Source organism: Bolinopsis microptera, chromosome 1 (assembly GCF_026151205.1).
Source record: "Bolinopsis microptera isolate Bmic1 chromosome 1, MBARI_Bmic_1.0, whole genome shotgun sequence".
NCBI classification, from domain to species: Eukaryota; Metazoa; Ctenophora; class Tentaculata; order Lobata; family Bolinopsidae; genus Bolinopsis; species Bolinopsis microptera.
Genome location: NC_087072.1, coordinates 5,051,267 through 5,064,191, shown reverse-complemented (window position 1 = coordinate 5,064,191; position 12,925 = coordinate 5,051,267). Strand labels below are relative to the sequence as shown.

General features: G+C 36.4%; 2 protein-coding genes across 5 annotated transcripts in view; one reads left to right on the top strand and one right to left on the bottom strand.

The window, feature by feature from the left end:
- Positions 1-2,476, bottom strand: part of LOC134811132 (arrestin domain-containing protein A-like) — a 103,448-nt gene extending 100,972 nt beyond the window's left edge. The window contains exon 1 of the mRNA XM_063817871.1: positions 2,473-2,476. The gene's annotated coding sequence lies outside the window, so the exon portion shown is untranslated. The remainder of the gene's footprint in view (positions 1-2,472) is intronic.
- Positions 442-12,925, top strand: part of LOC134811098 (advillin-like) — a 28,437-nt gene continuing 15,953 nt past the window's right edge. For 2 of the 4 annotated variants that reach the window (XM_063817851.1, XM_063817825.1), the window contains exons 1-3: positions 7,660-7,850; positions 8,358-8,467; positions 12,636-12,710. In XM_063817851.1, the coding sequence (XP_063673921.1) occupies positions 7,799-7,850; positions 8,358-8,467; positions 12,636-12,710 (237 nt within the window). In that variant the 5' untranslated portion in view covers positions 7,660-7,798. Of the gene's footprint in view, positions 539-2,835; positions 3,436-7,659; positions 7,851-8,357; positions 8,468-12,635; positions 12,711-12,925 lie in introns of those variants that run through there. The other 2 variants (XM_063817841.1, XM_063817833.1) reach the window with 2 other exon arrangements.

Below are 12,925 nucleotides of genomic sequence, written 5' to 3'. Positions count from 1 at the left end.
TGATAACACGGATATTTTCCTGTACTAATCCTAATAACATATCTTCTAACCGCAGTAAGTCTTTCCAAAGAAGACCTGCTATTCAAGTTTTCCCGGGAACTACACTTCTACAACTGGATTGTTAATGTTAGCCAAGTTTATGATTTAAACATCATTTATGAGTCCCATTTGTTCTCCCAATTCGATTGTACGTGTCTTCTGCTGGCGCCGAATATTTTTAATGTCTCCATTATATAGTCATCATGAGTTAACATAGCAACTTGTAACGCTTGTAGCACCGGATCATAAGAAGGAGCGTTACACTCTGCTCCGTAGGTACATACCGAACAAAGGCCCTTTATAATTAGTTTATTGTTATTGTAGCTCCGAGTGTTGGAATTGTTGATTATTAACAATAAATTCCTCAATTGATCAGCTAACATTTATAATCTTCAAGCGTTTCCAAATTGTTTCTACTCTTGTTGTTTCCTTTCTAGAGCTCAACATAGTGTTGTAGCTTTTGTTCAAATCATGACAGATAAGTTCTCCAACTGCTCGAGTAAGTTTGCTGGAAGATTCCAGAATGATGACTGAAAAGCTACAAACAGTCGTCAGTCTGCTGCCCTCCTGCTGGTCTACCATATCGGCAATGATTTATATCAGGTTAAATGCAACTAGTTATGGTCAACGGGGGCATTTTGAAATGATTGCTTCGATCTCATGGCTTAACATTCTTATCTGGCACATTTTAAGGTTTTTACAGAATTTTGGCAAACACCTTAAGGGGACATACACCAAAACCTTTTTTGCCGGGACCAGGGATTTGACTTTATATTATGAAAGTATAGATAAGATTACAACTGTAAGATTTGAGGCATTGAACAAATTTTTTGAGAGTACGCACATTCGAAAAAAAAATTATTTTCTTTTTCGAAAGGTTTGGACATTTTGGACATGTCACTGTAATACCGATATTTCAGTCATTTTAAACGTTTTTTGGCTGATTTATTTACCGAATATTATTTTACCGATCACCCAGGTCAAGCGATATCTTATGACCTGGGTGATTGGAAAATATACAACTTTGATTTTTTACAAAAATTTCAATTGTCCTCTATTGTTTAATTACAAAATCCTTTGAAGGGCTTCTTGTACGGACTGTAAATAATATTCAGTAAATAAATCAGCCAATAAACGTTTAAAATGACTGAAATATCGGTATTACAGTGACAGACTTCTCAAAATTTCCAAAACTTTCGAAAAAGAAAATAATTTTTTTTGAATGTGAGTACTCTCAAAAAATTTTTTCAATGCATTAATTTTAAATCTAACAGTTGTACTCTATACTTTCATAATATGAAGTCAAATCCCGGGTCCCGGCAAAAAAAGGTTTGGTGTATGTCCCCTTAAGTAAAAGCATATCATATTTATTTATATTGATAAAAATAACGAGTTTAAAATTCCTAGTTGGTTCGTGCGCACTAAACGCACTTTTAGTTTTAAAACCGAACGCACTTAACGCACGAAAATTTTTTTTAAACGCACTTTTTAAACTGTTTTTAACAAATCAGTATTTAGTACGTGGGCTCGCCAGAATACTGCACGTGCGTGAACTAAAGTCTAAAACTACGCCGCGCAATGGATCGTGTTTTAGTTGATCACTTCTCTTTGTTACGCACCGTCTGGCGAGCTCCTGCGTTTGCAGTCATAAAAGATTTTTAATTGTTTCCAAATGTAAAGGCAGACGCACGTAACGCACTTTACCGCACTTAAACGCACGAAACCAACTATTTAAATTTTAAATGGTTAAAGACGGAGAATTAGATTGAATTTCAATATACCATCAGTTTGTATGATTGAGTTATTATGTCCAATTGGAAAATTTGAAATTAATCCTCAATTGCACCTCACTGAAGAAGAGGCAAAACGAATGAAACTTAATCCCATAATTAACCCCATCTGCAATCTGCATGATTTATGCCATATCTTGGACGAACTGCCGAATTTCATATTTTCCACGGATAATCGGCCTAAGATTAAACGGGCTAAATTTATCGTACACGTACGAGAAAGATGCCGGCTGGTAAGAAATTGTGTGGATATGTAATTCATTGCCGATGAGGTAGACGATATTTTGCTGCTCTTTATAAATTATAATGTATCAGGAATGAATACCTGAGCTCGCGATTTCTACCGGTTCTTTGCAATTTCATAGAATTCATGGTGAGCATTTTACTGATCATGCAATATTTTGTCTTGCTGTTTGATGATATATCGTGCTCTGTGCACTATATTTACAACAACAGCAATTAAATGGTAGTTGTATCTGTACTGCAGCTACACCGCACATTGGGATATCGTTGGTTTGTTATTCCGTCTGTAAGTACCCATGAACAACTCCACCCGGGGAGACTTGATTCTACCTCTAGATCCGCTGTGGTTACCAACATGTTGTAACTCTCTCCAAATTTGTAATGTGTTTCAGAGAGGTCGCAAATTATTTTTGGATTACCCGGCCAAATTACCAGATCAAGGAGTCAAGGAAACAGTCTGTTTCCTAATTTAGCTTCTTTCTTTGTTCCAAACTCCAGCCTTTGTGCTATCAGATTCAACTTTCAAAAGATTCATGTCTATATCAGCTGGTTTCCATTTCTCTGTAAATTATGAGCTGTAATATTTGGAACCGCAACCGCGGGGAGACTCGGTTCGATGAGGAGACATGTTTTAAAACGTGCTCATTAAATTCATACCTACAGCACAATCAGAACAAGGACGACATGACGTTTAAGCATCCAGCTATTTTTGAACATTATATACTCCTTCCCTGGGGTTATGTTATATTTTAACCGAGAATTCTGGTCAAATTCTTGTTAGTCACGGTCGAGCGGGTTTTATTGCTTTTCATTACCCAATATTCGTACTTGACTTTATGAATTTTGTTTCAATCTCAGAAATTTACAGCACTACCCAATACATTTTATTCTCCTAGCGAATATTTAAAAATAAATGTAACGTGTAAACGACATATTTTTTTCTGCAGTCGGTGATCGCCTCATTTTCAACGTTACATCGATAAACATTTAAACATTTAAAAAGTTACCCTCTACCATATTCTAACCCCTCTGCTCCAGCTTGACATGTTACATAATATAATACATAATATCGCTCCTCTCCTGTAGCCGTGTGACCACATGAGCTCCAGATGTTCTTTTATTATTTTCCATCAGCACACCAGCCGCTCTGTGATGATATTTTATCGGGGCTTACTTTGCGAGTAAATTATCTTACGTATGCTTTATTTCAGTTTTATAAATTACCAACTCTAATCTAGTCCCGTTTGTGTTGTTCGTTAGTTATTTCGCTACCTGAAGAGTTTGTGTCGGAGCTGAAGCTTGGGGATAAAGATGGCTCCTGATAAAGAGCACCTGAACGCTCTTTGTGACGCTATCTGCCACAGTAAGTTCAGCTCAACTTCCACGAGGAACAAGTGCTCAGTGCATTGTACTTCTTATTACAATTTAATGTACAGTAAAGTAATGAAAATTGTACTTCCAAGAAGTTGTTATGAACCTCAAGTCATTGCCCCGAGCTATTAAGTGCTATTCCTCAGGAGCGCCATTTAAATTATAATTGTTGTGTCGATCGTGGGAATTTTTTTATTAACTTTGCTATAACGTTTTGATATAAATAAAAGTGCTGTATGCAGAAATAATAATCTTTGGTACATGGACCGGCCGTAATTTAAATGACCTCCCCATAATAAGTAGCTAATTTAATAGAAGTCTACTCTATCACACAGTCCTGTAATAACAGGTGGTCAATGTTACTGATTGAATCTAGTCTATAATTTCAGTTAGAACTTCAGAACATTTAACTTCAGTCAGAACATCAGAAATAACCAGCCAGGGCCCTCCAAACGGTAAACTTTGTCCATTATCGTGATTATAGCAAGTATGCCAAGCCTTGTGTGACTGATTTCGATGATTGTTGCACAGCACACTTAACTTGCTACTGATCGTCGATTAAAGGATTAACTATCCCAACTAGAAGCAGCTCCATGCTCCAAACCACACTAATAAAGTTTTGAAAACTTTCTTAACTTTCACAGTCACCCCCATAATCAATAATCATACTGTATGTTGATTCTCTCAACTGTGTTTTGACATCTCTAACTTTTTTCCCCATTTTGTGACTAAATTATGCGTTTTTTCTAATATTCTTATGTATCTTGTTCTTATGGAATTTCTTGTTAATGAATTTCATCTTTTCTTAATGGTTAAAATCATGCCATTTGATCATTGATGTTTCGAGGCCTCTTGCAGTACCATTTTGATCATAAAACGGTTTAACTTCTCAGAGTTTAAAAACGAAGTAAATTTGGCGGCCAGGTTCTTAAGCAGTTTGTTAAGGGTAGTTACATGCCAGGAGAAGTTTCAACTAATGAGAAAACAGTGTTCACAGCACGTGACACAAACCAACGAATCAGAGCTCAGTATCCACAAGAGTAGTGATCATCAAGATTCTAAGACTACACCCTGATGAACCATATTCTTGGAACTTCCGAGGAAATGACATCCTGATTAGTTCCACCAATTACTCAATCAGTCTAGAGATATCGGGTTATAAGTACAGTAACAGTTCAGCTGTGTGAGCCACAAATATTATATTACATGTGCTGAAAAGATTGGCTCTGGTACGCTCTACACTTCTACAGTGACCCACAATCCCGGATTACATTTTAGTTTACAGTCTCAGTTGAACTTAAACTCATTAAAGTGTTTAAAACACAAACGACCAAACGTATCATTATCAGGAGATGAGTTCTTATTAAGTTATTATATCGACACTGCCCACACTATTCACTAACCAGTATTAATTTAATAAACATATTCCTAAATTTGTTATAGCTTTTTTCTCAATTCAGCGACAGTGGAAGAATGTCGCTGCATCATTCCTTTCGGAAAATGTTTTTTTTGGTGCATAGCCATAATTTGTCAGTTCATATTTGCTAAAAGTGAGCCCTTTTCTTTAATTCCTAAATTATTCATCAGGTATAAATAGTATCATTGAGTATCACCCCAACTAAATATATGTGATCCTCCTTCTCCTATAATCCGAGGTAGTATATTAATTCAATAAATTCACTCAAACAACCCAACAACCATGCCGACAAGTTGCAGTTTAGGTTCCTAATTGCTGAGTTTTCAGAAGCTAATATTAGCTTCTGAAAACTCAGCAATTAGGACTCCCTGGTTGGGGGGGGGGGGGGGGGGGGGGGGGGGGCAATGGTATAAAATGCTCCCCCCGCCCGCGCCCCCCCCCCCCCCCATCTCCCACGGGTAGTCTACCACTCCCGGATGGGTTCAATCCCGTTGGATCCGCCTCCGGATATAACAAGAACTTAATCAAATAATCGAACCAATCCAGTATATGGGCGTTTTGCTAAGATAACGATTAAAAATAACAGTCATGACGCAGCATTATTATCCGTCTACACTAAACACGGTAGAGTCATGTTATGAATAATAAAATAAAAGAGTTATTATCCGGTTAAAGATTATTTATTTGATTATAAGATCGATTATTGATTGATTGGTTAGACAGGAAAGAATTAAAGAGGGGTTGGCTCCTTTTTTATTAACGCAGTCATACAATTAATTAATTACAATCGTATAGATAATGAATTGATTTGCCATTTTAAAACTCAAATTAAAGCCATTTTAATCTAATATTCAGACATAAATTATCCATTTGAAGATTAGATTAAATTTACTTCACTGTATAGTAACCTTTAGCTTTTAGAGGTTCTTGATTTCCTGCCAGCTATATTTGCCGGAAAAAATGTGACATTATATAGTAAAGAGTAGGTACTACGTATAAAGCAATGATTCTCAGAAACCAATAAATCATAATTGTTGAACTGTCCCTGATCGATTTTAAAATAAATAATTACAATAATCATGATTAGCATTGTGGTGAATATTAAAGTAAGATATATAGTTAAAGACTTTAATTCTTATTTTTTAATGATTTAGACTATGACTCTTAATTTATTAGACTCTATAAGATGGAATCAACGTATATTCAGATTTCAGAATTGATATTTAATGGGCGCCACTGAATAACAAAACAAAAGGTTCAGAGGTTCTACAGAAATTTCTCGGCGTACAGCTAATTACTCAACCAGGAATTGCCAATCGTTGTGCAATGAACAGTAGCTGTTTTCAATTATAAATATCACATCCTCTCCACATATACATGCTATTCCGTGCTTAATTAAGTATCGGGAAATTCGTCGTTGTTACGAGCAGACGCTTCTTAGTTTCGTAATGAACTAAAATTCTAAAATAATTGATTCATAACTTCAGAATTGATGAATAACTCCATTCGTTTGCATAATATTTATAAATATATAAATAAATAATAATATACAATTCAGCTTATCTAAGAATATTCAATACTTCGTATATTACATTTTCGTCAGCCGATATTTAACCTAAAATGCCCGTCCCTGATACCTGAATAAGCAATTCAATACTGGTAATGAGTTTTAATGATAGTTAGTTTGTCAGAAGCATTGGTCGGTGGTTCGTTTGTCAGCTTCATTTACCCTTGTAGACCAGCCTTTTAGTTTACCACAATCAGACGGAAACACGAAACACACTTTTTCCATGCATTTATATTACTGTTGTTTTCCTGGTTGAAATTGTTTCTCTACATTGAGCTATTAAGTGTGAACTAGACATTGTAGGACTTTAGGAGACCTCAACTAATCATATCGGGACTGCCTAATCTATCTTTGCACGTTATTAAATTGTACCTACTTGCCTTGGTGCTGCGTTGTCGAGGTTACATTGTCGCCAATATTGCTAATACGCTTCAAATTTCGATTGCTCTTTGAAGCTTTTGTATATAGCAATGTAGGAATGTTAGGAACATCAACTGATGGAGTCTTTCGTAAACTAATATAAATATATATGATCATATTGGCACTGTGTTGATGTTACTTTGGTGCTAATTTGGTGCTACTTTGGTGCTACTTTGGTGCTACTAAATTGTTCTGCAAACGATTATGAGTGATAAGTGCCTTTGAATGGTGGTCGTCAGTTGTGATTGAACTGCTAAATTCGTAACACTACCTAGTAGGTACCTACCTATTATAGGTCGGCCACTTTCAAGGAACAAAAATTAAGCATAAAGGTGCAAGAAAGAAATTTCTCCAGTCTTAAAGTCGGCTTTAAACCAATTTGAGGTGTCGGTTTATCGTTTGTGTTATTGATCTTCAGAGAATGTTTTGTTTATCAGGTATGCGGAAAGTAATGAGGTTCCGTAATCTGTATCTGATATCCACGCTGCCAGATAAATTACAAGCAGGAAACCAGTTATAAATTTCCTGGAAATCTTGAAAACTCAATTTCTTATTTCGTTAATAAATCGTTTGTATGTGAGTCCTACAAGTGCTATCGCTATCAGTAAAGCAGTAAGATCTTCCGTTACGTGAGCATATCCCGTGAGGTCTATAATTAGTTTCATACTACTATATATTATTATCAGTATTATATATTATAATCTACATAAATAATAATAGTATCCAGTAGAAGGAATAATATCCCGTATTAATTCTAAAAATGCACCTTTGATCACAACGGGTCGGTCTCCAACCTCTAATCACTGATATAATTATAGTAACGCGTGTCAGTCTTAACGGTAACGCAAATTTGATAACGCTGGAAACTGGTGTGGTCTCTTGTACCACAGGTTATATGATAAGTTTCAAGTGATATCGTTCATTTGTCTTGAGTATTCGGGAGTTTGTGTCATGGTGTGTTCCGTATCAGATAATTTAGGAGGGCAACCTGTTGGTCATGCAGGTGAGTGGGTCAGGTTAAAGTTACCGATTTTATCTCCAACCTGAACGGTTTTAATTTAGCGTGCATGATTTGATTAATTTTTAACCGTGGAAATTTTAACTGATTAGGTATCTTGCACGCTGTTAAACTGTACCGATGTTACAACCTGGAAGCTGTTATTTTTAGAATAATTCATTTGGTTGTTAAAGTTAAACAGTAAGATATTTAAGTAAAAATTACTATAAAAAGTCACTCTATGTTCTGCTTTTACTTTTTAGTAAGTTTTCTATTAGTGATTTACTACATCTGTTTAATTTAAACCAAAGAAGTTGAAAAACTTATTGCCTAGCTTCATATCCCGAATCTCATTGTTGTTGTTATCGGTCATTAGTAGATACATATCTCACAGCGACACAATTATCATATCAAATCCTGGCACTTTCTGACTGACTTAGATATCTTGTATCTCAGATCATGATATCTGCACAACAATGCTGTGTAAATCTAACCGAGGGTATTATATTTCAGGTGCAGCAGCTCACAACGGAGACTCGAATGGGTTCGACTTGATGACCTGCATTGATCCTGCGTTCCAAGGAGTTGGTCAGATGGCTGGTGTAGAAATATGGAGGATAGAGGTAAGATTACAATGTTTATTTCTATGTATACTATACTGTTACACTGAGTGCTTATATAATACAATCCGGGTTATTGAATGTTGAACAAAGCCTTTGTGACTAATAATAGCTGCTCCACAGTCCCCTTTAAGACTAATACTTATTAACACTTAAGGCATAGTTGCTAGTTAGGGCATTATGAATATTTGCCCATCAGATCTTCTTTTACAACTCTTTTGGGTGGTTTCTGGGACTGTGGACAACACCTTCATGCCCAGAAATACTTGTGGCATATTAGTTCTCTGGTGATTATATAATTATACTTATTGTCCATAACTATCACGGTTACATTCACAATCTTCAATAGTTAGCTCAATGAGGCGTGATATTGAATGCGCTGGTCGATCTATTATAATAATAATATCTGTGATATTTGTAATAACTGACAATTTATAAACTAGCCTATCTAGAGATAATACACTTTTGATTACTCGGAAGAATATCCTGGTAACATATTATGGTACTCTGGTATGGTGGCGTGATAAATAACATTTGAATTTAGATGTTTACTTAGAAAATCCGGTATTATGATTAAAATCTCTGGAGCCATTCGGGTTAGTTACTGTAAGAAGGATTCTTGTAGGTCAACTGCGTTTCTGTGTAGTCATGAAAAGAGTAAGAAAATGCTAAATTCGATTCTTAACCATAATACTGGATGCATGTTAGTAGGCAGTCATTACAGATTATTATTGTTCAGTCGCAACGCAAGTACTATTTATTTATTTTACAATTCCTCCTCATTCGATCTGCCACCCCCCACTAATCCTATAGATCTCCCCGGCATCATCTCCTTGGCGGGTTGCCACACCCAAGAGACAGGCAAAGCATTTACATGCTATCCTCTTGTGGGCCATCCAGGTTCAGCCTTTCTACTTACCTGCAAGGAGATTTAGGTATCTTGTATCTTCGGTCTTATCAGCTCAATTATTGTGCTTGCATGCATGTCAAGATCCTGATACCATTCACCACATCGTTCATTTAATTAGAATTATGACTGTAGTATCGATAACCATTGTTCCAAAGCCCTTTTCTTGAGTGAACTATTGTGGTGTTACTCAAAACCGAACACAGCAAGAACGTTGCTGATACAAATCTAAACTTCAGTGAACCAACAAAATAAAATAAGGCAGTTGTAAACAATTAGTAGACTCCACTCTGTTTAAAATCTTGATACATCTTTTACAAGCAAGAGCCAACCTTAGAGAGAATATCTTCGATCAGATTTGCAAGGGTTTCGCTTGACCGTCCTTTTTCCAGTTTCCGCTCTCATAAGCGATTCATCAAGCGCTTTTTCCATGGGATTTATTTTCGTTGACTTACATATTGCGTAGTCTGAACTCTGATATCATTGTGGTTATTCAATTTCTCGAAGCTGCAAGATTTCGCAGTTTTTATAAATTCCTCATGGGTGCGGATAATTATATTTATATAGAATTAAAATAGAATTAAATTCTATGTACCAAGCACTTAAGGGCTGTTCCAATCTATAAATCAGTTTTATATTGGAGAAACTATTTTAATTCAGTCTCACCCAGGGTATCCGTATAGGTTATAAGATTTCAGTGATGTTTTTCCGTTTATTAATGCAATCTCGGAAGGCAGGCCTCCCCTTTGCCTCCCCTTCAGCCGGATATCCGGTCGGTTCATAATATGGTAATTGATAAAATACAGTTGTGGAACACAAGAAGAAAATTGAGAATAATCTTGTGCACGAGGGTAGCCGGTGGGGACCCAGATGTCGTTTCTAACCCGAATAAACTGTAAGGAGGCTTCTCATCAGTAGCCGCACCTAGCTCCTTACTCGGTTTCTGAACTGGAATTCATGAGCTTCGCGCTTTCAGACGGCCAGACCGAGTATTACCATCCCATCCTTCTAGTATAGAGTTCATCACAAGTAGCACCCACCTTGAAGATCTTTGACACCCAGACACCCCATTGGCGAAAAAACTTTGGATATAATCCTACATGCTCCCGAAGGAATCCTGGTTTATGGTCTTTCTCATATATTAACTGCACACTGATAATTACCTTATCAGACTTTATTTGGACGGATATTAATTGAACGCTGGGGGCCCTAACGTTCATCTTAATGTCCGTACATTTCTTTTGCTTGTAATAAAATATATAAACTGCACACTGATAATTACCTTATCGGACCTTATTTGGACGGAAATTAATTGAACGCTGGGGGCCCTAACTTTCATCTTAATGTCCGTTAAAATAAAGTCCGTTCATTTAAGGCATAGTTGGTTCGTGCGTTACTTTTCCAGGAAAAGTGCGTTTATAGTTCGTGAAGATTTTTTCGTGCGTTTAAGTGTGGTAAAGTGCGTCTGCCTTTACATTACGAGGTTTACGAATTAAAAAATGACAAAATTCTTCATTCCTACATCTTACTAAGGTAGTGTAAAAGAGAACTACCACGTGCAGCTGCACCAGTCTTTTCAGATGCACTGATATTGCGCAGATTACCGTGGATATCCGATATATACAAGTTTCTCCACTTTTTCTGTGCCCACGCACTGATTTGTTAGAAACAGATTTAAAAGTGCGTTTTTAAAAAGTTTTCGTGCGTAAAGTGCGTTCGGTTTTAAAAGTGCGTTTAGTTCGCACGAACCAACTATGGTTTAAATCACGTTAATCTTATGGGCGTCCTCTGTATGGGAAATAACCTGATTTTATTTGAGTTGACCGCATCAAAGCAAGTAGGACGAATAATATTGGATCCTAATTCCTAGCATTTTTATTGTATATGGAGCGACTAGAAATCTGTAATTAGAAATCGGGATTAAGTCTAAGACATTTTTCTTCGACAAAATTGAGCCTTCAGGTCTCAGGTATACTATTAATTGGATGCCAATGGCTACTCGATGGCTATAAGTGGCTACTCGATCGCTTGTTAATGACTGGTATTTGGCTTGTATAATGTATATGGTCACTACTGCTAGAAAATGGGCCGCACGCGTACACATCGTAATGGATCAACTTAATAACACCAGAATGTGTGTGTGTCTGTCTGTGTGTCTGTCTGTGTGTAATTTCCGAACGGTTATACAAAAAAAACGGTAATAGTTACGGGACTGGTTTTTTTGGTATAGTCCCGACAAAACTCTGATGAAGCCCATAAGCAAATTTTTTTTAAATCGGCCGATGGTAAGTGGTTTAATTGATGGTTTTGTACCACAAAATATGTTACATAAAATGGCTTGAGAAGAACGGCAAGAGTTACGGGGCTAGCTCTCTCTCTCTCTCTCTGCATATGTAGCGTATATACTACATGGCGTATATATTACATGGTCATATGATACTATAAACTTATTAGGGGAGGGAGTGCTCAAACGGTCTGTTTGGACTGTAGAGAGAGTTCATACTTTCATACGACAATGTAATGCATGTTCACAAATATGATAGGCTGGTGTGGTGCAGGGTTAATTTCTATTGATTATCGATTAAAAATTACTATTTTTTAAGCATACTATTGGATACGTGAGGGCACTTCGAATACAATTGCTCGCCTAATCCGGGTTTTGACTCAGCGGGTAATTACTCCTACCCTTTTTAACTGCGGCAGTGAAATCCCGGCCGTAGGCCGGGTTACACTAGTATTATAATAAACTGCTCAAGAAAACAACAATTTTGTTCCGACCTGTGAGATGTTATACGTTAGAAGTAGATTAGTAGAAGTCGCTGTATACTGTATAGTGTATCGTATACCGATTAGTTACTTATTTAAGATATTTCTAATATAAGACATCTTCAGTAATGACCTTTTTATTATTTTTAGACTCGAGAGTTCCTGGTATATTACACGAAACAAAACCTTACACCATGTTTTACGACATAATTGACGTAATAGTTTCATGGGTAAACATTTTCATCATTCACACTGACCAAGTTTCGTCGTCAAAATATTTTCTTTGCAAATAAATATGTTTTTTTTGCACTTTTTGTTATTCCTATAAGGTACGTGCTTTATGTTTAACATGAATGCTTTGACCCCTAATGATTGCACCCTTACAAATCTATTTACCAGATTTACTATCACAGTTACCGTAGAATAATAGAGTTATAATAAGACATCACATTTTCCAAAGTAGGCTTAAAATAAGACGTCACACTTTCTTCTTTTCAGAAAATGAAGGTGGTAGCAGTGCCCCAAGATACTCACGGGAAGTTTTACAGTGGAGATAGTTATATCGTTCTACATGTAAGTTAATATCGGAGGTTACTTACTTGGGTGTGTTCTTATTGTGGTACGTGTTATATGGTTCTTTGTGGTAATTAGTGGAAATCCTCTTTTTTTTTCAGTTTACATTTTATGTCAAAAAACTTTCCGTCTACGGGTTACGTTATCTCCTTAACCGATCAGATTATGTTCGAAAATGTAGGTCTGCTAGTTGCCATTAATTAGACTAATTGATA